The 27518-nt window shown below is 39.6% G+C and overlaps 2 protein-coding genes across 2 annotated transcripts in view; one reads left to right on the top strand and one right to left on the bottom strand.

The window, feature by feature from the left end:
• ADCY7 (adenylate cyclase 7) overlaps window positions 1-25360 on the top strand; it is a 125902-nt gene extending 100542 nt beyond the window's left edge. The window contains exons 12-28 of the mRNA XM_074968627.1: window positions 134-319; window positions 1440-1483; window positions 3333-3413; window positions 4500-4572; window positions 6059-6156; window positions 7683-7767; window positions 9829-9966; window positions 10928-10990; window positions 12213-12275; window positions 14680-14852; window positions 16310-16391; window positions 17686-17841; window positions 18795-18941; window positions 19471-19578; window positions 20814-20928; window positions 21641-21765; window positions 21884-25360. Coding sequence (XP_074824728.1) covers window positions 134-319; window positions 1440-1483; window positions 3333-3413; window positions 4500-4572; window positions 6059-6156; window positions 7683-7767; window positions 9829-9966; window positions 10928-10990; window positions 12213-12275; window positions 14680-14852; window positions 16310-16391; window positions 17686-17841; window positions 18795-18941; window positions 19471-19578; window positions 20814-20928; window positions 21641-21765; window positions 21884-22030 — 1884 coding nt within the window. The 3' untranslated portion in view covers window positions 22031-25360. The remainder of the gene's footprint in view (window positions 1-133; window positions 320-1439; window positions 1484-3332; window positions 3414-4499; window positions 4573-6058; window positions 6157-7682; window positions 7768-9828; window positions 9967-10927; window positions 10991-12212; window positions 12276-14679; window positions 14853-16309; window positions 16392-17685; window positions 17842-18794; window positions 18942-19470; window positions 19579-20813; window positions 20929-21640; window positions 21766-21883) is intronic.
• A 1459-nt stretch (window positions 25361-26819) lies between these two features.
• The window catches only part of BRD7 (bromodomain containing 7), a 30884-nt gene continuing 30185 nt past the window's right edge, over window positions 26820-27518 (bottom strand). Inside the window, exon 17 of the mRNA XM_074968628.1 lies at window positions 26820-27000. Coding sequence (XP_074824729.1) covers window positions 26936-27000 — 65 coding nt within the window. The 3' untranslated portion in view covers window positions 26820-26935. The remainder of the gene's footprint in view (window positions 27001-27518) is intronic.

Below are 27518 nucleotides of genomic sequence, written 5' to 3'. Positions count from 1 at the left end.
GATGTATGTAGTGCCATGTCCCTGGAAACCAAGGTCCTACATAGTTGTGTGGCTCTCAGGTACAATCCAACAGAGCTTCAGAGTGCTGTGTACTTTTTTTTGGTATGTAAATGTGTGTGTCTCTTACTTTTAGTCTAAACAGCAGATGTTGAATAATCATCTCCCTAAAACACGAGTGAACGATGGGCTGAAGATGCGCGCCTCTGTCCGTATGACACGTTATTTGGAGTCCTGGGGAGCAGCCAGGCCCTTTGCCCACCTGAACCACAGAGAAAGTGTCAGCAGTGACTCCTCAGCTCCAAGTGGGAGACGAAGAAAGGTGATGGTTGGATTGGCACTGCATGGTGTGGGTGGGTGGGAGGGGGGTGTGACGCCCAGTGCAATGCATACACACCCACAGCCTTAAGCAGGAATAGAAACACTGAGTTCAGGGAGAGGGCACCAGAAAACAAAACAGGGAGAGGGAGTAGGAAGCAGGAAGGCAACATACACACACACCAGTGATCATATAACCACACCATAGAATCAACCCAGAAATGAATGGGCCAGTGCAGATAACCGAGCACAGGATGAATGGAACGGTTAATCATGTAACAAGAGGATTGCTGCATCCTGCACCAGCTTCAGTTTCTGGATCAGTTTAAAGCGTAGCGTTAGTCTGGAGGGGGCCACGACTGCTTTTCCCAATGGGAACCTTAATTAGCTTGACAGTGCTAACGTGAAAGAATAAAACAAGATTTATTCTCCTTTTCATACTCCTGGAATTTCAGAGAGGATTTTAAATGTAGCAGTTTAGGCTCTGATTCTGCCAAGTAATTAAGCCCATGCCTAACTTTAGTGCACATGTAAATTCTATTGATGTCCGGCTTTATTTTAATTAAGTGCTTTGCTGAATCCGGGCCATGGGAGTGCAATGACTGTAAGTAAATAAATCAACCAACCATTAAGCTCATCTTACTGAGAGAGGTGATATTGTCTCCAGTGCATCACAGTTATCCTCTGTCCTTTTTGTATCTTAACTTTCATCTGAGGACCCACTAGACCCAAAAGAGATCTCACTTTAATGTCTCCTCTGAAGGATAGCATCTCTAACTCTGCAGCATCTCCTTTCCCCCTCACTGCTAACACCAAGTTACGGTATGGTGTTTGAATCTTTGGTCTTCTGGTGCTGAAAAGTAAATGAAAGAGATGCATCTTGCTCTCAGCTAACCCATACTTATATGCTAATCAAATACCATGTAATGTTGTACACAACACCTCTGCAGCTCCTCTGTGTCTGCTTGCCTACTGGGGAACAAAGTGCTGCAGTATGAGTTGTCAGTTGAGTTCCTCCCACTTGTGCTGTATCACTGTGTCTAACTAGCTTTCTCTTACCAGCCATGTAAAATATTTTTTCCAGTTTATGAAATGTATAACTCACTCACAAATCCTCTTTTTAGGAGATACCTTTGCATTCTACAGGTCGTCAAAAGACTTCAGATAGGTAAGTCCAGCACCGTTATTATGTACTGTGTGGTCCCATTACAATTTGACATACTGTAATTATGTGACTTTATTAAAACAAAAAACCCTAGATTGGCAGGAAGACCTATGGTGGTAGGCACTGTACAAAGAAGTAATAAAACAGTACCTGCCCCACTCTCACTCTAGATCAATTTCAGATACACTGCACCTGGTTCTGTTTAGCAAGAAGAATATTGGATCTTGGTTGAAGAATAACTTCGGTTGTAAATTAGACGTGTTTAATCATAGAATCATGGAATATCAGGGTTGGAAGGGACCTCAGGAGATCATCTTGTCCAACCCCCTGCTCAAAGCAGGACCAATCCCCAATTTTTGCCCCAGATTCCTCAATGGCCTCCTCAAGGATTGAACTCTCAACCCTGGATTTAGCAGGCCAATGCTCAAACCACTGATCTATCCCTCCCCCCCAAAGTGACATGGGAGGGGGTCTCTGGGAACTGAACTCGGGTCCTAGGCTAAATATCTAACTGCTGGACCATCCTCCCTCTAATACAGTGGTTATATGAGCCTGAAAATCCTAAAACTAGTTTTGAGCTCTGCATGGTTTACTTGTTCCCGACTGGTTGCCCTACTTGTGTTCTGGTGTGACCTAGTCATCCCACAAACTTGTCAGTGACAGAATTTTTCCAGGCAGTCATTCTATACCCCCTCTTTATTCTCATTCACAATAGCAAGCTTTGGCCATTTCTTTATACATACTCTGTTAGATGAAGTTATTGTATGGTTATCCAGCTTGCAGGGTACATCATATCAAGATGAACTGGTGTCTGAGACATTTAAAATATCTCATGATTGCATATACAGGCTGCATATTCATCTTCAGTAGAACAATTCGTAAAGTACAATTTTTAAATGTTGCATTTAATCACAAGATGCTTCTTAGCTGCACTTATGCTTTATTAGGTTAGAGCTGACTCTTTCTGAATGATGGATATTGCACCTAATGTCTCTCATGAATAACCAACCACACCAAATTTGGCCTTTGAGACTTCTCATGAAAACTTCTTTAGGAAGAGGTTTTTCACCTTGACAAAAAGCTGCCTTCAAAATAATTTTTGTCTTGAATGATTAATTTGATTGTTGTTAATCTGCTAGAGCTTTTGTATTACATTATGTGTGTTACTCTCTGTGTTAGTCTGCATGGATCTAGACAAGAACAGTTATGTACCTCTTCACTTGTAAACTATAAGTGAGTTCCTTCTTTCTCCTTTTATTTCTGTACTTGTTCTGTCATTCTGGATACCCATATTTCCTCACTGACTCCATATCCTTCTTTTTACAGGAAAGTAAGTGAGATGCTGTTTGTGTAAGGAGGGAGGGTAACTTTAGAGAAATTTATACTTTTGTGTGCCATTCCTTTTTGATTTTCGTATTCGCAGTAATTGAGAATGTTCCCAGTAGTTTTTAAAAAGTTTTGTTTGAAAATTTTCAGAAAATTGACATATGGTAGTTGTATTTTTGCTTTGATAAGCCCTGAGTTTGGCTTCAGTGTGTAATAAAGTATTGGAATTATTTATATTTGTTTTAATAGTTTCTTGGGTTTATTTTGGAGATCATGTTGTTGTTCTGATATATTTTTGAGGATATTTGTAATTAAGTGACAATGATGAATAACCATTGCAGTATGTGACAGCTACACTGTGCATATATTCTATAGCATGTTTTGGAAGTCTGAGTAAAGATACATCACATTCATAAGCCAGAAATTGATTTGATGCTTAATGTCTGTCTGTCCTGTCTGTCTGTCTGTCTGTCTGTCTGTCTGTCTCTCTCTCTCTCTCTCTCTCTCTCTCTCTCTCTCTATTTAGAAATACGTCCCAGAAGGGAAGGATGGAAGAAGATATTTATGATGAAATGATGTCGACCATTGAGGGTCTCAGTTCGACTAAGTATGTACTTTTTAAAATTGTTTTTCTAGGTTTTAAAAGCAGCTCTCCTTTTCTCCAGAGAGAACCTGCATTCTCAATTTTAAAGCTACACGTAAACGTCACCTTTCAAAATTTTTTTTGTTTGCTTGTGTGCCGTTTGCTTGTTTTTAACTTGAGTACAGTGGGAATTCTTTTGCATTAAAGTACAGCTTAATAATATAGTTCCATTGTGAAATTCTCAGCCAGGTTACAGAAAAATGTTCATTTGTGAGAAAACAAGAAATTGTAACTGAAAACAGATAATGTCCAATACAGATGTTGAATGCTACATTTTAACTGTCCCAGCACATTACACAATAGTGGGCTGAATACAGGTCACAGGAAATGTGGGAAGGTCAGAGGGGTGAGGCAGCTGGGGCACAGAGGTCAGGAGCATGTGGGTAGCTGCTGGGAGCACTGCAGATATGACTCCCATGGCTGGTTCACTGAGGGTACATGGAGTATCAGTGCTAATAGCAGGCCCAGCAGTTGGCACAATATATCTGTAAAAAGCATACGAGGGCTGCATTTTATATCTTTTAAAATGAATTCTAGCATAGAAATCCCTATGAGCTATACAAACATAGAATCATTTCAACTGGGAGGGAGCCATCCATCCCTTCTACTGGGTTATGGCAAGGCTGATATACTTGTACTCAAACCATCCCCAATAAATGGCAGGTATTTGCAGGGTGAAGGCATGGGTGACCGAGTATCTCTAATCCATCTCTAACACCTCTCTTTACCCTGTCGTATTTATGACAGGGTACCCAGCCAAGAAGGTTTCAGACTGGATTCCTTTTGTACTGATACCAAAGGGATAACTAAACTGGTGCAAACTCATGAGATGCAACCATGAGATAACTAAACTGGTGCAAAACCACTAATAGTCGAAATGTAAAGGCTCTTAAGAGTGCTTTGCCAGCTGTTCAGAAAAACATTATGCCATGCTAAACAAGTCATTAGCTATGTGAACAATGGAATCCAACCTGAAACATACGATTTTTGCATTCTGTTATGTTAGTTTATTGCATACATTTTGTAAAACCTATTTCTATTTTAATGCAGACCAGGGTGTAGTAACTCAGATGACTTCTGTGGATTCTCACTGTTTTTTGTAGAATCTGGGTTGGAAAAAGAGGTTAGTAAGAGATTAAGTAATCTTTTTTGTTATCCTAAGTTACAGTTAAAGGACTATGTCTACATGGGAGCTGGGAGCATGCTTCTCAGTCTGGGCAGACAGACATGCACTAGCTCTGCTTGAGTGTGCTAAAAATAGCAGTGTGGACGTTGGGGCACAGGTGCTGGCTTGGGCTAGCTACTCATGTCCAAGCCCAAGCTCTGGGTCTGAACTTGGGTAGCTAGCCTGGGCTGCCATGTCCACATGGCTATATTTATCACACGCGTGTCTGCGGGGACTGGGAGCTGCAGTGTAGACGTACCTTCATAGAAACATGAAAGGACAATTGAAACTGAAAGTATGTTCGTTCCTATATTGGGATGCCTGAGGTGACTGCAGCCCCAAATACACCTTAGGTGACGTGATATAATGGAGATCTCTTGGTTCACTTGGCTTATTCCCTCCTTCTTGGTAATGTTGTTAATATGGACTAAAGGAATCAGTAAATAATCTAGGGTTAAACCTTGGCCCTTTAAAGTCAATGGATGTTTTGGCAGTGGGTCCAGCATTAGTCTGAACATCTTCATTATAAAAAAGCAATGAGGTATTTAAAAAGTGTCTTTACATACATTGTAGCAAATAGGACTCTGCTTTCCATGATCATTTCTTTATGCATCAGTATGATATTTGGTAGGTACCGTATATACCCTATATGAATGGTAACATTATCCTTGATCCTTAAAACATCCTGAGTCATAGCTTAAATGGAGGCAGGATTAAATTTCAAATGCCCTTATGTATACGGTATTTTACCATTCTAGTCCTCGCCCTTTCCCAAACTCAGGAGGACCCACAACCCATCCCTGTACCCCCGAAAAAGAAGAGCCTTCACTGAACCACTCCAGTCCGAGGAGAGCCCTGGTTAAACCCAGAGTGATTCACGCATATGGACACATTCATGAGGCATATGTGTATATATAATAAAACTTGCATCAAGAGCCTTCTCAGTTTGAGGCTGCTGTCAGTGTCCTCAAGGTTTCAGTTCAGTTTTGGGTAGCGTTCAGTTAAATGAACTTCTAAAAGTTTTTCTTCTGGTATCTCGTGTGGTAGTTCAAAACAGATTTCACTGTGTGTGTATTAATCTACTCACATAGGACGGGGCCCCCAATCACTATGATAATATAAATAGTCATATAATCAACTCTTATAGTAAGTGTTAGTTTGGAAGCTGTGCTGACTTACATGTTGTGTACGGATCCGTTGTGCAGTTACTGCACCTCGTTAGGTGTCCCCAGCTGGTTAGAAACTGATTCTTTTGGACTGGGGTCTTTTTCCTCAGTGATGCCTAACTGTACATTTTATCTGGTTGATTGGTTTCTCTTCACATTCTTGGCTTAATAGTATGGTGCAAAGATACTTTTGTGGTAGAATTAAAAAATACAAGTAGTAGATTACAAAAACTAACTCTAGAATTATCCGTATTAAATGATTACAATCTTTGTTTCAGTATCGCACCATCCCCATCCCCAGACTGAGGACTTACTTTGTCTGTGCCAGTATTGTGTTGCTCTGTATATTTGTGATACAGATGTTTGTCATGCCAAAGTAAGTGTGTGGTGTTTTGCATTTCTTTACATTTTAAATGGATTCTCTGGATAAAACATTGCTTGCATGTGAGCAACACCTTTAGCTCTTACAGATCATCCTGAAGGGCTGAAGCTAAGGCTGTCTACACTTAAACTGCTATAGTAGTGCTTCAGTGTAGACATACACTACTGTGACGGGAGGGGTTCTACTGTTACTGTAGTTAATCTGCCTCCCCGAGCTAGGTCAATGAAAGAATTCTTCCATAAACCTGGAGCTGTCTATGCCGCGGGTTTGATAGGTTTACGTACGTCTCTCAGGATGTGGATTTCTCATACCCCTGCATGATGTGGCTGGGTTGACCTAACTTTTTAGTGTAGACCTGGCCTAATAAATTACATACACAAATACATATTCATTCTTAATTGTGACATGCTCTTTGTTAGTATGGTGCATTTATAGGTAGTTTTGCACCTGAGCCAGGACAGCTGCATTAACCTAAGTGGACAGTGTTTCCTTAGCAGTGTGTTTTAGCTGTGCTCAGTATACAGAGGGAGAAGATCTATTAAGGAAGGAAGTGCATTTTAGATTGTTTTTCTGATCATCACCTTAATGACTGAAGATGAACAAAGGAGAGTAGGGTTAGGCAGTTTAGGAGGGTTTGAAGCCTGAATCTGATGTGGAAGAAAAGAGAAAATCAATGAAGGCGTTTGATTATGTAAGTGACTAGCTCAATGATACAGTGTAATCTTCGGGAACTACTGTACATTCACATTGGGAAACTACTAGACGTTCTTATTGTTGTATTCATTAGAAGAAATTAGTTGTAGCAGTGGCATCTTGTGTAGACTGGTGATAAGATTTGCGGAGGCTAGAGAAGACGCAGTAGATCAGTAGAGATGGCCCAAATTTTGACAAAGATTTAAGCAGTCAGGATGGAGACACCTTCAGAGATGCTTGGAGGAGTAAGACCAGATTTGGTGAGAGTCTGGATGATGGGGGAGAAGGGCAAGACACGTGTAATTGGCTGTGGAGCACTAAGGAAACTCTCACCACAAATATCTCTTGTAATGATAATGTCAGGATTATGAATTAAGTTAGTAATATTAGCTCTAGTATTCCTATCCGATCATGGATACCATTATAATATAGTTGCTTAATCTGATTCTAAGGCCAGAGAAGGTTTGTTAAATGACTCTTTGTCACAGCTTGGAGACACCTGACTTTCCCTGGTATTTTAAATTTTCTGCCGTATCTGTTTTTCTCTGCTGTGACACTAGTGGTGGTGGTGTGGTTTATCCATGGGGTAATAGCACATGATTTGAATGAGAGAGTGGAACACCTGAAAGTGAATCTTTGCCAAGAGAGGGCAATAAACGTCCACGGAAGGCCCTTTCTCATGATCATGTAATGCCAAAAGAACAGCAGTGATATTTATTTTAGTTATGGGAAACTGCATTAGTGAGTGTTGCTTGGTTAGTTGCAATTTGACTATGACAATATGCATAACACTTCCGTTTAACTTTATTCTCCTCTCTCTGTTTTAGAACCGCAAAACTAGGACTTTCATTTGGAGTTGTAGCAGTCATAATTGTGCTTATTTTGTGTGTGTGTTTTGCTGATAAATGCCTGGTAAGTAAAAACATAGGCCGACATTTTCAAAAGTGGATGGCTAAAGTTTGGCATCTAAATATAAATGACCTGTTTTTCAGAGGTGCTGAACTTTCGTGTTACAGATACTCAGCACTTCCCACAGTGAGGACATTCATATTAGGTGCCTAAAATATAGATTTAGAGACTGAATGTCCAGCACCCGCATTTGAAAATTCTGATCATAATTCTTACATGCTGTTATACAGCTGTAAACACACTTTTAACTGGATTTTTTAAAAGTTCTTTCTGTTCTTGCAGTCATATTTTCTGGGGTTTTTACCCTATGTAGTGGTAATCCTGGGTATGGATCCTGTAGTTTTCTCTGCTGAAACTGACATTCAAGTGAAAGGGAGTTTTGAGTGCATATTGATTTTAGGACTTGATTGACTATAAGAATTCATAAGCAAATAAGAAAAATGCAAATTCATGCATGTTGTAATAGTGGTGATTCCATGGCTGGCTGAAGGGTAACGCTCTTAAAGTTGGACCTAAGTAAACCAAGAATTCTAGAAAGTAAAATGACTAGTATTTGAATTGACTGTGCTGTGGTGCACAGGTACATTACCAAATGTATGCAAACAGTGTTTTTAATAAAATTAAAACTGGCTGCACAAAAACAGAGTGCAAGTCCTATGATGTACAAAAAGAGACAACATCCTCCAGCCTCCCCATCACCCACCCCCAAATCAGCCCTCTGATTTGGAAATGCCTGGGAGAACAGGGGAGCGTTACTGTGTGTCCATAAGGTCACTAAACTTGGCTGTGGTGGACCAAGGAGGGAAGTGAATTTTAAAGCTTTGTTGAGAATTTCCTACCATCAGCCACTCCCAGCATGGCAGATCTCAGCTACCATGAAAAAAGATGTGGAAAGAGATGGGTCTCTTAGGTAGCCAGGGCCTAAGCCAGTTAGGGTATGTCTACACTGCAACTAAAACCTGTGGCTGGCCAGTCCCAGCTGACTCAGGTTTGCAGGGCTTGGGCTATAGGGCTGTTTAATTACAGTGTATAGACCTTTGAGCTCGGGCTGGAGTCTGGGATCTAGGATCCTGCGAGGTGGGAGAGTCCCAGAGCTTGGACTGCTGCCTGAGCCTGAACGTCTGCATCACAGTTAATCAGCCACTTAGCTGAGCCCTGCGAGCCCCAGTCAGCTAGCACAGGCCAGCCACGAGTGTTTAATTTCAGTGTAGACAAACCCTTAGGCCAAAATACTGCATTCACTGCACCCTGATATATGAATGGTAATTTTGTTACAGGATTAAGTAGCAGACCCTTCTTGAATTGCACATGTTGTATTATATATTCTGCTGAGCCACAGGAGGGAAGAAAAAGGAAGAAATCCATAACCAACATTGCATTAGGCTTGATTTTGGCAGCCGGGTACTACAAAAGGACAGTTTGGATTCAGTATCCCAGAATAAGAAGCTTTTGCTCCATTGGCATAATGTTTGCATTCTGCATAGCTGTCTGTGTTAGCAAAGAGAATTGTTCCCATAATAGGAAGTGCCGGTTTGGGGTGTGTTTGGTGTATGATTGGTTTATTTTATTTGGTCTCCTTTAAGTTGTTGGTTTTAAGTATAAAAGAAAAATTAGCAAATTTTAGTGTAAACATTTTAATAATAATTTCTCTAGCATGTTTCATTAGGTGACATCAGGCTGTTTTGAAAAAATAAATTAACTGAGTCACAGAAAATATCCCAAGTGGAGTAAGAAAGTATTTATCTCCATTTTATTAATGGGGAAACTGAGGCACAGTGGTGACTTTTGTCCAGTGTCTTTCAGTGAGTCAGTTCTAGAGCTGGGAATACAACCCTAGTGTCTTGGCTCTCTGTCTCTTGCTCTAACCATTAGAGAACAACACTTCTCTGTTTAAAACAGAGATAATATTTTCTTGTTGTGCTCTGGTGATTGTTTAATACTGTATTGAGACTTTTGTGTGTGCAATGGACAAAATGTTTTTTCTTGTATCTAGAATTATGACTCTTGGCACACTAAAGCCTACATGTAATGCATCTTGTTAAGACAAAGTTGTTTCCTTTACAGAAATGCTGCTCAGAACAATGGCCTTCTATGCGCCACCTTTGTGCTATTTCGGATAAGGTAGAAACAATGCCTCTAGTGAGACTCCCTTTAGCAGTCATCACTATAGGTGCGTTGCTGATGATAGCCATTCTTAATTTGGTAAGCACTTGCATTTTTCTTTATTCTATGCATTTCTTTCCTTTTTTAACCTTTGCAGACTTGACCACCCCACTCCTCTCCTATCCACCATGTTCTTGGCCCTGATTTCTGATGTTTAACTCTTCACTACTTGCTTTTAACATTGAACTGATGTATATTGAGCAAAGCAGAATGCTGAGGAAAGACGCCCAAACAAGTTGTAGAACCAGAAATCCATACATTATATCACATTCTCTTTGTTTCAGGCTGTCAGTTTATAGTATCCACTGGTTATAATTACTATTGCTATAAGAGAACTGCAGCTTTTTGTAACACTAAATTATTTGGCATGAGTGGGTAGTGGTTTTATGAAGTATAGGCAATACAGCACTTCTTCATTTTACTAGCTAAGGTCACTGAGGGGGGAAATCAAGGAAAGTATGAATCGGACCCTGTTTTAAAACAAAGCCATTATGGTATATTTATGGTCCTATTCAGGAGTGTTTACTCCCACTGTGGGAGTTCAGCTTAAGTAAGGACTACAGGATTTAGGGTCTGATTCAATTCTCATTGAAATCCAAAGCGAGTCTTTTTATTGACTTCAATGTACATGTTGTATTGGATGTTTGGCCCATAAAACTGAAAAGCAAAAATCTGTTTAGAAGTCACCAAAATATTCATTAATAACTTTTCTCGCTTGGTCACCCAGCTCTGAAAACAGGTTCACTTTTGAAAAATATGTGTCAAGTTTTGACATGACCTTTTCTTGCAACCCCAGATCACTTTGACGGTGTGCCACATGTGTACAGGGCATCCCCATTGATATTTGATATGTAACATTTATGGTACAGTAGGGCCCAGAGGGCAATCAGACCAGGGCCCCGGGGTGCTGGTGCTATTATTTGTAACAAATGACCGTCTCCCCACTTTCCCGCCTCCGTCCACTAATCAGCTTTTATATTCTTTCTTGGCAATGAACCAGCCTGCTGAAAAAAGTAGATCCATAAACGCAACTGGATCAAGTGATGAGGTTGTCACCTTCGTGGTGAGTAGAGCACCACTTCCGTTTCCTAGATAAAAACAGAGACCTGGAATGCTCTGTGTAATATTGACAGGTAGCAGGTTCTCTGTAACTTCCCTTCCCTTTATGAAAATAGAGCTTTTAATGATTGACAACACAAAGGTTAACTCCTGTCAGTAAAAAGAAAAGGAGTACTTGTGGCACCTTAGAGACTAACCAATTTATTTGAGCATAAGCTTTCGTGAGCTACAGCTCACTTCATCGGATGAAGTTGCATCCGATGAAGTGAGCTGTAGCTCATGAAAGCTTATGCTCAAATAAATTGGTTAGTCTCTAAGGTGCCACAAGTACTCCTTTTCTTTTTGCGAATACAGACTAACACGGCTGTTACTCTGAATCCTGTCAGTAAGCATTTCTAGCTGCTCGCTCTGACAGATGAAATTCCCTGCATTATGTGGGTTCTACAAGAGACGGTTTTGTAGTTCATCTTTCTGGAACTACCAGAAGTATAGAGCACTCCTGATGCCAGTTGAAGTAGTTAGTTGTGGGCATTCACCACCTTTTGAAATTCAGGTGTTCTTAGGGGACCAGTTTGATACAGTACAACAGAGTGTACTATTATCTATCTGTTAAACTTTACATAGAATCCTATTGGGCAATTTAGTCTTTTCATAGAATCATAGAATATCAGGGTTGGAAGGGACCTCTTGAGGTCATCTAGTCCAACCCCCTGCTCGAAGCAGGACCAATCCCAAATTTTTGCCCCAGATCCCTAAATGGCCCCCTCAAGGATCGAACTCACAACCTACTGAACTATCCCTCCCCCCGAGGGTCTTTTGTTTCGTCTTGTCGATTTTTTTCAATTTATAGCCCAAACAGACAAGAATGTGCTTTAAAGGTGGGAAATATTTTAAAGAATAGTTAGCACTTACTTAAGAACTGACCCAATTCCCATTGACCTCCAAACGGAGTCTGTTTATTGATTTCAGGGGCATTGTATTCAGCTTTTGGCACTTAATGTTCAGAAATGAAAGTCTATTGAAGAGTCACCAAAATGGTCATGAATAAGTTTTCTCACTTGGTGGCCCAGCTATGAGCTAGGTCCATTTTTGAAACATATGCTGCAAGTTCTGACATGACCTTTTTGTGCAAGCCCTCATCGCTCTAATGATGTGCTGTTTGTGTACGGGGCACATCCCATTCTGCTGCTAATCAACTTTTCCATTCTTTCTTGCCTGTGAATCAGGCTACTGAAAAAAGTACAACTGTGAACTCTACTGGATCCTGTATTAAGAATATCACCTTGCCGGTGAGTAGAACACCTGTTTTCTTCCAAAATTAAAACACACACATCTCAAATGCTGGGTTTAATATTGACAGCTGGCAGGTGCTTGGTATCTTCCCCTTGCTCTTTAAGAATATAGCTTTTTAATTATTGAGTGCACAAAGCTTCACCTCTGCAAGTCCAGCTGTCCTGTCTATGATCGATCATACTATTTGCCTGCATTAGGTAGAATCTAAAGAAGATGCTTTTATAGCTTCTCTTTCTGGAAATTTCAGACTTTAGAAAAGCAAAGCTGGCATTTGAGAAAAGTAGTAAGAACACAAATGGTGGATATGACTGAAATATTGATTTAGGCTCATTTATTGCAATGCAAAGTGTATTTGGGTATACTGGTAGCATCCTGGGAAAGGGTTTAAATGGTACATGGATATGCACTGACCTCTTGCATATATGGTGTGTCTACACTGCAGCTGGGAAGGTGCTGCCAGAGTACAAACCCGTCAAGAGCCCCTGGTACATACTGGGCAGTTAGCTCAAGCTGCCACCTAGGTTACCCCCAGCTATGCTGCTACTCTTCGCATGCTGGCTCAAGCAGAGCTGGCACGTGTCTGTCTTCCTGCACTGAGAAGTACTTTCCCTGCTGCAGTGTTGACATACCTATAGTGAATTTCACTCTTAAAGGCCTCATGGAAACTTTGAGCGCTCAGCACCTTTGAAAATGTGATCCTGGGATGCATAAACAGGGGAATCTCAAGTAGGAGTAGAAAGGTCATTTTACTTCTGTATTGGCACTGGTGCGACTGCTGCTGGAATGTGGTGTTCTCAAAGAGCTCAATCTATTTAGCTGAACAAAAAGAAAGGTGACTTGATTACAGTCTGTAAGTATCTACCCGGGGAACAAATAATTTACTAATGGTCTTCAATCTAGGAGAGAAAGATATAACACAGTCCAAAGGCTGGAAATTGAAGCTGGACAAATCCAGACTGGAAATAAGGTGTACATTTTTGTCAGTGAGGGTAATTCTCCACTGTAACAATTTACCAAGCGTTGTGGTGGATTCTCTATCACTGACCGTTTTAAAATCAAGATGGGATGTTGCTCTAAAAACGATCTGCTTTAGGAATTATTTTGAGTTAGTTCCGTGGCCTGTGTTATACAGACGGTCAGACAAGATGATCACAATGGTCCCTTCTGGCCTCTGAATCTACGAAAATCAGGCCCAAGGTCTTTTAAGGGGACACGTTTGGCCCAATCAGTAATCACATGCTATTGAGCAGATCCTCAGTTGGTGTAAATTGTGATAGCTCTATTGATCTGCCCCTGTATCTTTGGTATACCTGCACTGTTATCACCGTTACGGTACAAAGCTCTTAGTAATTTGTTCAGTGCCTTGTACATATTTTTTTCTTTTATACTCAAAAGAAACAAAGAATGTGATTGTAAAACTGGTAAATATTTTGAAAGTGAAACAATACTTAGGATTTGCCTAAAGTCTGATCTAAGGCCCCCTGCAGTGAATGGGAGTTTTTCTATTGACTTCACTGGGTTTTGGATCAAGTCATCAAAATTCTTTACAACATTAATTAAGCCACCCAGCAGGTAGGTAAATAAGTAGAGGTAGTATCTTCATTTCACAGATGAGGAAACTGAGACACCGAGAGACTGTGACTTGCCCAAGGTAGCAAAGGGAGTCACTGTCAAAAATCAGATTAGAACTCTGAGAGTACATCTGCATTGCACAAAACCCACACTGCAGTGAGTCTCAGAACCTGGGTCAGCTGAATCAGGTTTGTGAGGCTCCTGCTATGGGGCTAGCAATAGCAGTGGAGATGTACTTGCTCAGGCTGGAGCCTGTGCTCTGAGACCCAACGCCTTGCTCAGTTTTGGAGCCCAGGCTTCTGCCCAAATGGCAATGTCTAAAATGCTACTTTTAGCTCCAAAGCACAAGACAGAGTCAGTTGACCCAGGCTCTGAGACTCACTGCTGCGGGGTGTTTTTTTATAGTGTAGTTGTATCCTGAAGTTCCTGGTTCCCAGCCTTGTGCTTAAGTCACTAGACTATGTTGTCTCTCTAAATTAGTCTTGATCTTCAAAACATTAATAGAAATCCATTTTTAAAACTAATAAGTTACAGAAAACAAAGCCTCTTGTCAAAAGCGCTTCGCTTTCATTTGTACCAGGTGTTGCTTAACTGGTTTTTATATAATGATGATTTATGTTGGATAAATCAAAGGGTAAATTGGTAAAAGCCTAAATTCTGTGTTTTAGTAGATTTTTCTAAAAAACAGATTATATCTGACAACTGCTTTAATTCTTTACTTGATCTAAATTATGATAGCCATGAAATTCCTAGCCTTACAAGCAGTAAAATATACTTTGTCCTAAGAGTGTGAATTATTCAGCATCTCATTAACTTCTTCTGTTACAGTATTATACTTATTGCTGCATATTAGGGTTTATTGCTTGCTCTGTATTCCTTCGGATGAGCTTCGAACTCAAAGTTCTCCTTCTGTCCATCGCTGTTACTGTGTACATCATCATCTTTAATACCCATCACAGCTTGAGTGCAGGCTGCACCAATTACACCAATACCACTGAAAGGTATGCTCCGAAGTCCCCAGTAATGGACAGTAAATCTCTGGGAAAAGGGTTGGTAGATTCCTTCACTTTCATTGGAATTTTGAGGTACTGCAACACTTTGAGCCAGAAGCCATTAGGACATTTTTTTATACATCATAATCTTAGAAAAAAATTATTTTACCAGACTTCCCATACAAATTGTACCATGCATGAGTTGAGATGTGGGATGTGAAATCTCTGGGAGACTGGTTTCATTTTGGGGATTTTAGAGGGGAGTTTGAAAACTGAGCCTATAAAGGAAGCTGGCCTCAACCTATAACTATGAAGAAGACTGTTCTCCTCCATAAAACTGCGGTATTCTCCATAATACTGAGTTATTCAGCCAATAGATCTGCTTTAGCTGGTTTTTAAGTGAGCTTACTATAGCTGCTCATTTCACACATTTTAAAATAGTCTTTAAAAATAAACTTCACAATGTAATAACCCTAAGATGTGTGCTACTTTGTACTCCACTTTCCATAGGGAAAGAATGGCATGGCAAAGTCTAGGGCACTTTGTCTACATTGTACATGAAAATGGTAGGACATTTATATTCATGGAATATTCAATATTCGTCCGGAGCTGATGGGGAATGAGTATTTGTGGAGAACGTGTGTTTGCCAAAGCAACGCTAATCATACCACTTTTATCAGCACAACAGTTAACTGTTGTTAAATTACTTTCCTGATTCCAAATACTTTTAAAAACCAAACATTTAACTCCTCCAGTCTAACTGAACAGGGCAAAGCCATAAAATGAATTGCGTGTACCATAAATTGCGTGTACCACTGGTGTGCTCATTTGCAAATCTTCTGGGTACAATCTCACAGTTGTTTCATAGCGTGGCAGTTATCTGAGCTGTGGGATCAAGCCAAAAGATAGCTTGAGTGTGCTGAGACTTCAGGCTGGTCTAACACACAAACTGGAACCAAAATAACTAAACCAGTTGTAATTCACACTTAGTTATTTCAGTGAGAATCTGTGAGTGGATGGGAAGTGTGACATGGAATACTCTTATTCCAAAATAAGTGTGTCCACTCAGACTTGCACTGAAATATCTAAAGGTGTGAACTACAGCAGATTGATTGATTGATTTCAATTCCAGTTTTCTTGTAGACAAGCTCTTAGTCTCTTTGCCCATCACAAGCAAGGAAGCTGTTTCCTACTTTAAGCCTCTGTGGTTAGGTCTTGCTGGGCAAAAAGGGGTGTGATTTTCAAATGTGTTAGCTCAATATGATTGAAAAGCCCCATTAAGATGCAGGCGAATAGCTATGTAGACAGGACCCATAAGCAGAGGGGCTATGTTAAAATTGGGGGACTGTCACTTGTGTTGTTTCTGTTAAAGAGTACTTTGGAACACAAGGGAGTTCTGTTTCGAAACATCCAGAGATTCCAAAATATTCAAAACGCCAATTGTATGTTGCTTTTCTGTATTCCAGGCTTTTCATGGAAGATCCAATACTGATGACTAACTTATACCTGGCTCTGTTTTATGTAACTCTGATCCTATTTTCAAGACAGGTATGGATAAAAAAAAATAAAACAAAAACCCCACAGTCCTTTTCACTCAATGATAATTGAGTTAAATAAAAGACATCTCTTTTCTATCTCTGTAGTTAGTCCTAGACACCAAAAAATCATTTTTATAGTGTTTGGGAAAGGAGGGAAAGATTTTTACACATTTTTCAATATTATGGATTCTAACTCTGAAGAGACAAACTTTTAAAAGTGGCTTCTGATATTGCACTCACAAAATTGGGCACCCAGAATCTACATTGTCTAGTCACTTTTAATTGTATTTATAAATCATCTTCCACCCTTCTGGCAGGGTGGTTTGGGACTCTGCAATATTCAAAATAAATATACTTCTTAAACTAATTAAACTGTAATTATTAAATTGAATTATAATGAAAAAAATTCAGATGTGCTTTACAATGATTTAGATAATGTTTAGTATCAGGTGACAAGACCACCTGACCTAGTAGTGTCACAGTTATGTCCCAGGATGCCTCCCAGGAGGGGGAGAGATTAGTATCTTCAAAGTCTTGTTGTTCCTTCCTAATGGCCCATCAAATCTGGTGGCATGTCATCTGGTGGGTGTCTTCCAAATACACACCCAGTTGTAATTGTTACCTAGTCCATATTCCTAACTTTAGATACAGAAATGGTACATGCATACAAATTGGATAATCCCATTCAGTAAATCATAACCTTTCCAATGATATCTTACATGAGTCATCTTGCATAAAATACAGATATGACATAACGGAGATGTATCATAAGGGCTATTGAGTGTAACATCACAAGGACAAGAAGCAGTGGGCTTAAATTGCAGCAAGGGAGGTTTAGGTTGAACATTAGAAAAAACTTCCCATCTGTCAGGGTGGTAAAGCACTGGAATAAATTGCTTAGGAAGTTGTGGAATCTCCATCATTGGAGATTTTTAAGTGCAGGTTGGACAAACACCTGTCAGGGATGGTCTAGATAAGATTTAGTCCTGCCGTGAGCGCAGGGGACGGGACTAGGTGACCTCTCGAGGTCCCTTCCAGTCCTCTGATTCTATGTGCAAATTGGACTAGTGTACATCTGATGCCAGTTGAGTTGCATGCACAAATGGCTGTTGGCTTGTGTAGATGTGACTTCTGTTTTCACGAACAGGTGCTTGTGCAGGTTTTCAGTCACAATTTCAGTGGCCATTCGGGTCCGAAGTGTCCTGACAAAACTTGGCTGTCACTTTTGCACTTGATTTGAAACCTGTAAACTCTTACCTCAGAGCTCTGTGGGTTTATTTTACTGTATAAATTCTTGTTTGCAGATTGAGTATTACTGTCGACTAGATTGCTTGTGGAAGAATAAATTTAAAAAAGAACATGAACAATTTGAAACCATGGAGAACGTAAACAGGCTCTTGCTGGAAAATGTCCTTCCGGCACATGTTGCTGCTCATTTCATTGGTGACAAATTAAATGAGGTATATTTAATCTACTGTACTCGTAGGAAGGATGATAAATGAGACTCCTGTGAGCATGGCACCTCACTGCCCATGAATGGGTTACAAGCTACTGCTTGCTTCCTCTGTTCCTCCCTCTTCTTGGCCCACAATATGAGAATCCCATGGCCTTCCCAAGCCCAAGGAGCTGCTACCCCCATGGCATTAAGAGGACTTCAGTTTAAATGAATGCTTTGCTTTTAGCACTGGCAGGAGTGGGGCATGGAAATCCACATCAGAAATTATCATTGGCTTTGGCACTGATAATTGGTTCAGAAGTGACGTTAGGACTCCCAAAGACCCCATTTGACAGAGCTGATTCATTTAATTCCTATAAGGAACTAGCTGAGGGGCAGACAGCATCCACTTGGCAGCACCCTGATGGCAGATGATAGCGACGCTTCTTAGACCCTGCACCTCACTCTGCCAACACCTCCATAGTGAGTCACTGGATTGACTGAGCTGGCAGGATGGGGGCTATTGTAGCAGAGAGGGCAATCACTGTGCAGAATGCATTTGGGGGTATCTGACTGGATTTCAATTCTCAGCACTTAAAATTCTGATTTTTCTAAAAATAGGAAAATATGGTCCTCCTGTTAATTTTGCTGAGTTCCAGTGGCTTAGCTTGGTTCATTTCTAGTCATAGTTGTATTTAAAGGTACTAAAATCTGTATGCAATTCTGGTTACACACTGTGGGGTTACAGGGTAACTGTGAAATTACTTGTGACACCTTAGAGACTAACAAATTTATTTGAGCATGAACTTTTGTGAGCTACAGCTGCATCTGATGAAGTGAGCTGTAGCTCACGAAAGCTTATGCTCAAATAAATTTGTTAGTCTCTAAGGTGCCACAAGTACTCCTTTTCTTTTTGTGGATATAGACTAACACGGCTGCTACTCTGAAACCTGTGAAATTATTATTACTTTCCAACAGGATTGGTACCATCAGTCTTATGACTGTGTGTGTGTCATGTTTGCATCAGTACCTGATTTTAAGGTGTTTTATACCGAATGTGATGTCAATAAAGAGGGACTGGAGTGCTTGCGGCTGCTGAACGAAATCATTGCTGATTTTGATGAGGTATTTCAAGTTTCAGGCAAACCTAGCTTGGATTTACATGATTACAATATAAAATGTCTTTCTAGAGCAGTGTTTCAATGTAGGAACCATGAAAAGTGAAAAAAATTTAGTAAGATGAACCAGGATTCTCAGTTCAGCCTTAGTCTTGGAGAGTGAAATTCTAATCATTTGCATCTGATGTACTCATGTAGTTAGACCATCTAACCCTTTAATAGTACAGTATAAACAAGACTTAGTGTTTTTCCTCATGATGCAAATACCGATCTGTCACAGATTTTATTACTGGTTTGCAGGATTTACTACATTTCTATAATGTGTGCCCAAAAAAGGGGATGGGTGGAGGGAAACGGCAGTAAAAGAAATCTTCCATGCTTTGTTATTTAAAATGTATGTTTTCTGCAATAGTGACAGTGTATCTAGAGATAAATCTTATGAATGTGGTAGGGAACACAAGATCGCTGGTGAGAACACATGGGGCTATAAGGCATTAAGGTCTCAAATTATAATTTAGTTTCTTTCTTCCAAACAGCTATTGTTAAAACCTAAATTTAGTGGTGTTGAAAAAATCAAAACAATTGGAAGCACTTACATGGCAGCAGCAGGCCTTAGTGTTGCACCAGGCCAAGAGAACAACCAGGTATGATACCCTTTGGAAATATAAACACATTTAGAATTCTAATTGTCCATATCTATGTAGGGGACAGAGTGTAGTGGGATGGAAAGGAAGATGAAAGTTATCAGCAGTCATAGTCTCAGGTATGGAAGAGGAGGATGGGAAATATATTCTGAGGCTGTATTTTGTATCACGTTATAAATAATATTTCTAAAATGTTCCAAAATTAAGGCTGTAATTCCAATATTTGGGTTCTGGTGTTGAGAACAAATACTGTGGTTTAAAATGTCACCAAGATGTCATATGTGATGGAATTACAGCCCTTAATGCCAGACCAGTGAAGCTGGTGTCAGCTTATTTCCTTTAAAATCGATTTGCTGTTTTCTTCTACATTAGTCTGTGATTCAAAGCACTGGGAAACTTGTTATTTTGACTAACTTTCATTTATCTGTGGTTCTGGTCCTAGACAGCAGATATTAAATCCAAAACAAATATCATTTTTCTTTAAATTCTCAAGAATCTTTGAGCTTGAACATTCCTGGGGACGCAACAGAATAGCTTGAATGGTGGGAGTATCGAGGGGCTATTGATACCAAAGAACTAACACCTCAGCCATGTCTGATTTGGATTCAGGATTTGATGGCAAATTGACTAATATAATTGTTATCTATGTAGAGAACATGGTATAACAATAAACTCAGGTAGCAAAAATCAGATTTAAATTTCAAACACTCTCTAGCTAAGAGGGGTTTAAAACCAGGCTTTTGGTTCAGGCCCATCACCAGGAGGTTTTGGTGTGAGGAGTGAGAATACATGTGCTGTACGTACAGGGCACTTAATTTTAAATCTGCACTAAAGTCTGGAAAGAGATGTAAAGAGCCAGGTTTATGAATACTAAGCAGAGCAGGCTCTCCTTTTGCCAGCCAGACCCAATTTACTTTAATAATCATTTTAATTATTGTGCATGTACATCTGAACTGAGCTGTGATTGTGCCATGGTATCTTATTTCACCTGGGGCTTGACATGGATTTGGCCTCCAGTCTTTATAAATTGATATGTAATTAATTGATAGTACTGGACTTCATCAGAAAACAGCATTACAGTGACCACTCGTGCTGCAGTAGAACGACACACAATAACTGAACTGCTTTGGTGCTTACATCATTGTTCTTTGAGACGGACAGTTGCCATTCATTACACTGAGAGCTTGACATGGTCTTGCATATTAAGGCATTAATATCCATTATAAATTACCTAGGACCAGGAGAGACAGCATGCTCAAATTGGGATCATGGTGGAGTATGGAATTGCCTTGATGAGTAAACTAGATGGCATCAACAGACATTCCTTTAACAATTTCCGCCTACGGATTGGTAAGTTCAGTTTCATACAGGATGTGAATGCTACAAGCTTTGCAAAAACTAGAGCTGCAAAAGGATTATTAGATGGTCAAGCCACCAGTCAGTGCTGAATTATTCTTGACACTGAACATTATGAATATTATGGTAATAAGCATAATATAAATACTAAGAGACAGAACATAGTCTGGTCTAGCTTTTAAATGCGCCAAGCCGTGAGGTTCCACATCTAACCTTGGACTGTGGCTGTAGTCTCATCATTCTGATATTCCTGCAATATTCAGGGATGTTTCTGGTGCTGGGTGTGGGAAAAGGGGAAATAATGCTGCAGCTGCAAACGGGGAGGAGAGGGAGAGTATGGTATGTTTGCTGGTTGGATATGGGGGTGATGAGAGAGCTGGATAGTGTGCTGCTGTTGGCTCGTTACATGGCAATTCTAAGATTGTTGTTAGACTGTTAATGTTCCACACGAAGTGCAGGAAGGGTGGACTTTTGCTTAAAGCACAGGTCGGTGAGATAGGAGATCTGGACGACATGCTCAACTCTGCCACAAACTTCCTGTTACCCTGGGCAAGTCACTTCCTCTCTGTGCTTCCTTATCCCTAAAGGGTGCAGTGAGGCTATATTCATTGCTGGTTATAAATCACTAAAGTGGTCCTCTGCTGGAAGGAGTTACTGAAGTGCAAAATTATATTAACTCTAAAGGCATGTACTTTTATTTCTGTAGGGATAAACCATGGGCCTGTAATCGCAGGTGTGATTGGTGCTCGTAAACCCCAGTATGATATCTGGGGCAACACTGTCAATGTCGCTAGCAGGATGGAGAGTACTGGTGAACTTGGAAAAATCCAGGTACAAAGACGGGCATTCAGATGTTTCTAGAAAACTACTTTTACATTTTTATTGATTCATGCTCAAAGTTAATTTCCATGGTGTTTTACAAGAATTTCACTATTTCTGTTTCACTCAGGTTACAGAAGAGACGAGCAAAATATTACAGGAACTGGGATATTCATGTGAATGTAGGGGACTCATTAATGTCAAAGGAAAGGGAGAACTAAGGACTTACTTTGTGTGTACAGATACAGCCAAATCCCAAGGTACTGGACTGAACTGAGTCTGTAACGAAGTTTGTCAAAATGTATTTTGAGCCACCACTTCCCTTCTGTGAAGTCTTAAAATTTCCTTCCTTATGTAAAGGAGATTATTCCAAATGTATGTGTACTACTAATGGTCCCTCTGCATCTCAAGGTAGGAGAGTGACTTTAAAAGAAGTCTGAAAATGCCTAGAAGCAATTGTGGACTGCCTGTTTCTGGGATAATTTCAGGATTTTTCTGGAATTGTCTTGCAACATTTCCTAGTATTTCCTTTCCTACATTCAGGGAGATTAAAGGTCTTAATAGCACATGTAGATGCACTGCTGAACTAATTTCCCAGTTAGAACAGACATTAGGAAAAACTTCCTGACTGTCAGGGTAGCGAAGCATTGGAATAAATTGCCTAGGAAGGTTGTGGAATCTCCGTCATTGGAGGTTAAGAACAGGTTAGACAAACACCTGTCAGGAATGGTCTAGTGATTATGTAGTCCTGCCTTGAGTGCAGGGGATTAGACTTGATGACCTCCTGAGGTCTCTTCCAATCCTATACTTATGATTCCACTGCCTCATTCTTTGTTAGATCTGCTAGCAGTGTTGCACTTGCACTTAAGAAAAAGTGACAGTACATTTGGAACATTGATATATGCGTGGTCTTTAGTGCAAAGCTGTTTTCATGACAAAAGACCGCTGAATAAGGGGGCGGGGGGGAGAGATACACAAGCAAACTACAGTTTAATATATGGTGATTATACTCTAGCTCCTTTTGGAAAGAGTAACTGTGCAATAATTCACATTCCCCTGTCCCTTGATGACTTTTCCACAAACTCATGCCTCCCCCTACATTATGTAAAGCCTTTCTTGATCAGCAGTTGTACAGGAAATGATTTTTGTCTGATGTTGGTTCAAAATACTGCTATTATGGATACAACCCATGTTGTTCTCTTTACCCTGCTTTTCACCATACCAAGGGACAAACCATATTTCATTTCTTAGATGAGATGAAAACAACTGTTTTAGTATGTACTGGAAGTAAGCCACTTTGACCTTCAGAATTAGTCTTTTGACTTTGAAGAAATCCAGACTATTTCCAGAGAGTGAAAGCCCATTTAGGGATGTGCATGTTGCAGTGAGACAGTAAATGTGAGTATTGCATTCACTGCAATCATGCCCTTTGACGGTGTATATTTATACTGTGTTTTGTGATGACTCGTTTCTGAGTAGCAGCCGTGTTAGTCTGTATTCGCGAAAAGAAAAGGAGTACTTGTGGTTCTCCCATTTGGTTTCCACTGCCTGGATGAGGCCAGTCCCTCAAACTGCTGACTTGTTTCTGAGGCATACAGAATTGCTATCCCAACTTTCTTCTTGTCATTAACAACATTTGCATTTAATATATTAGTCAGGATCTGGTGCTTATGAAGGTGAAGTATAAACTGCATTGGCCAGTCAGGCAGGATACCAACAGCTGATGTGCATACACTTCCCTTAACAGATCTTTCAATGCACCTTAATTCTGGCCTGCCAGCTATTCTCCTGCTGAGACCTTCTCTTGACAAGAAACAGCCACTCAAATTGTGTAGTGTTTCTGTGATAAAGGCAAATACAAGACCAATTCTCCCCCCACTCCCCGATTTGTGACCTGAGGCAAACTTGAACCTCGGTGGCACTTCCCTCTTTGACAACCCTTCCAAATTAATCACCTATGCCTGTGTTCTCAGAGCTGTGCATGTTTCTAAACATTTGACATGTCTGATATTTTCAGAAGTTTGTCAATGTTCAAATTTTTCCTTTAAAGTTTATTCAGGTGAGTGTAATTAGCTTTAGCTATCGCTTTAAATTTTAACTAACTTTCTACTATACATAATCATGTCAAGACATACTACTAAAAAATTTTGGTTATGAGGAAGATAGTGTCTCAGAAGGATATCACCTGGTGTTCAAGTATAAACATTTATCAGGAAAGGCTTTTTTTCCCTCCATTCCCTGTATATATTGTGACTAGAAAGTGAAGTGGTTAAAATAAATTCAAGTATTTATTTTGTTCAGTATAAAGTGCTATGTTCAGATAATTTATTACACCACACACAAAGCAGCATTTGTTAATATTTCAATTTTAGTATGAGGGCATATGACTCCAAATTGTCTCTTTAACAATCGTTGTTGCCTGCACCACTGCTGTTTTCTAATTACTGTGTAATTTCTTGGAAAGTGCCTGTGTTTCATGACAGGAACAAATCTGAGTAATGTCCTACTGTGGATTAAAAACTTAGTTTTTAAAGCCTTACTGAGGGTGGTTGGTCGAAACTGCTTTTGCTGCAGTCTCCTACAAAAAATAGTATATTAGACAACTTTAGTTTGAGGTTGGCTGTTTCCTTTCTGTCAGATTCGTAATATATTAACTAGTTTAATACTTAAACTTTGTGCTAATAAAAAAGGTCAGTGTAATTTAGTATCCTTTTGTATATTTCTGTCAAATAGTTTTCAGTTCCCTATTGCTTTTATATTGTTCGTTTGTGATAGCAGACATTTAACAAGCATGAGTTTTGAGATGTTAATTTATTTTGTTTTTATAAGAAGCTTGAATGCTTCTGAATAGAAGGCTTCGTTCAGTGGCCTTTGCTACAGTACTTCAGTTTGACAGACCACACTGCCTCAGTATTTTGAATCATGAAGTTTGCTTATGGACAGAGCCAGTTCTGAAATTATGGCACTGTCCACAATAGTGCTAGAGATTTAGATGTAATTAGGATTGTGGAACTAAACCATATCTAACAACATTCTGAACTGCTTTGTATTGCCATTAAAGCTAATATGCTGCTTGGTCTCAATTATGGAAGTGGTATAAAGTATTTTTCAGTAGCTTGTAGCTCTTGGGCTGGATGAAGTAGGGTTGTCTTTCTGCTACCGGTTGTATTTGCTATATGATCTTAAAGGGACATTATCAATTTAAACTCTTCGAAATTTTGTAGAGTATTTCACAGCACTTTTTATCCTCAGTTCACCTTGTTATATGAAAGACGCACCCACAGAAACATTGAAAAGTGAGTGTAAGGCCATGAATATTGGCGGGGGAGCGCGCGACACCTTGAGCGACTTAATACTTTTTTAAATGATTAGATTGTGTGCATGAAGGGTCATTTCTTTGGCTAAAGTCTTAAATGGAGCCTTAGCAATACAGAATGCTTTTACCAGAACTGTGAAACTTACCTATTAGGACTTTAAAAACACACAGTCAAGTCTTTAAATACAAAATGCCAATTTATCTAATTTACAGTTGATTGTATACTGTAACTTTTAATGATGGAGTAAGTTATCTACTGCACAGAAAGAACAAAACTTTTTTTACTTTAAAATAAAGACTTTTCTGAAACTTGCTTGCTTTGTAATTATTTGTTAGAATATACCATCTAAAGCAGATTTCTACATGAGCCTCCATATTTCATTAACCTGTTATGCAACTTAAGCCTAATTACAACTAGACTCTTCTCTTGAATGCACAGAGTTCAAGAGAGAAATCTTCACTTGAAAATATGTAATCATGGTTGATCTTTTGAGAACTGGAGAGTAATTTCTCCAGAATGGGCTGGTGCCTCTCTCATCTCATTTAGAGTAGGTGCCTAGCTGCATAGTGCAACAGAACATGTAGTAACTGCATGTCTAGCCATACAGCACTTCTGGTAGAGCTGTCAGAGTAGAGCACTTGAACACACCAAAGTAAATTCACACAACCACTTAACTTCAACCATCTACCAATTCACTTAGATTAGGTGCAGTTCAAGCATTTCCTTGTCAACATGGTAGGGGCTGCTGGGAACCTGAGAGGACAAATTGTATTCCCAAAGTAAAGGGGAGTGGATAGTGGAACTAAGAGAAAGGAGCCTGGTTACATTCAAGAGAAGCTGTGGAAGAAAGGGGCTTGGGAAAAATCTGGTGACTGTGAGAAGGAGTGGGCCCATGATATGCAGTGACAGTGCAAACTTACCTTGGGAAAGGAAATGCTTAATCAGAGTGATGCTGGGGGGCTTGCAGGTCTCACTCATCCTCAACTTAGTCACCAAAGATAGAAGCAAAGTAGACTAAGGCTCAGTAGAGAATGGCAGCCATTAAAACAGTACTTTTCTTGTCTTTCTCCTACACCAGCTCAGCTATTCCAACTGAGTTAAAGCTCTCCAGCTTAATTAGCAGGTATTTCCTAGGTGACTATCTGAGCTGGGTCCACAGTCGGGGAGTTTGAAACTTTGAGTGGTCAAGCCCTCTTAAAGGTTTATGGAACCTTTTGGCAAGAGATTTGTTAATGTCACTGTTTAATTACCTTACTCAGAAGAGTAATGCATCTTGGCTAGGCATTCTTAACCTATTGTCCTGATAGCTGCAATAATTAGCAGCAACATTATAAAAACTCTAGTTGGTTGAAAGTGATAAACAGAGCATGGTCATGAAAGAAGCCTAGGCTACGTTTATATAGCATCTTCCACTAATTTATCAAATTTTATCAGCTTCTATTTAGAAAGCTGTATTTCCTTTGCACCTGTAAAGGCTATACACTTATTTAAAAGAAAGTCTGCATTCAAGTGCGCCAGATCTGAAAGTTAGTAAATGGCTTTGGAATACTGCTGGATAAATAGTAGTATAGACAGATTATGTAGCCACAATTATGTTGGGCCTGAGGCTGTAGATAGCCTGACATATCCCTTGAAAATGATGAGTTAGTCCATCCAAATTCACGATTAGATGTGTATGCATTAGAAGTAACTGACCTCTAACATGAAACCATCATGACCTTTGATTTAGTTTAACGAGTTCCAAAATTTAATAGACAAAATATTTCCTCTAACTCACAATGTACAAATGTTCAGTGAATACATCCTGAACAAAATTTAAATCTAATTCTTTAATAGGACCAAATACATAACTTAAAACTGAAGTTTCAAATTCCAATTGGACCAGATTCATTTCCACTGAACATGGCAGCCTTTTTAGATTCTTGACAATCTGAAAAAAAGTTATTCCACACAGATTGGTCAGTCCAGTTATCCCATTCGACTTCCCTTAAAGTAGTATATATACAATCTAATTCCCTTACTACTCCTGAAGTCAATTTCCTGTGTCAGCATGAATCAATTTATGCAACGAATAGACTTGTATTAAGGAGCTAGTAATTATACTAGGACATATTTCTTGCTCTATTCCTGTTAATTAACCAGATAGGGCATTACTCTTGCAGTGTACATCACCATAAATATCTTTTATAAATGTGCTGATCTCAGAAGTATGATTAATTGATGTCAGTTTTTCATTTAAGAAATATGCAAAACTGCTTGAAAAGTTTGCTTCACAATAAAAACTATCAAGAAATGGTTTTACTCTGTCAGTAGCACAGCTTAACTAAAACCTGTTACAAACGAGAGGGATGGCATGTACGGTATTGTACGCTATAACAGTTTACGCTATTCACTGTTTTTTAAACAAGACTGACCTAAAAATACTAAATGAAATTGAAAAGCTAGCAT

The sequence above is a fragment of the Natator depressus genome, chromosome 12 (genome assembly GCF_965152275.1).
Source record: "Natator depressus isolate rNatDep1 chromosome 12, rNatDep2.hap1, whole genome shotgun sequence".
Classification (NCBI taxonomy): Eukaryota; Metazoa; Chordata; order Testudines; family Cheloniidae; genus Natator; species Natator depressus.
This window is presented reverse-complemented; position numbering and strand designations above follow the sequence as displayed.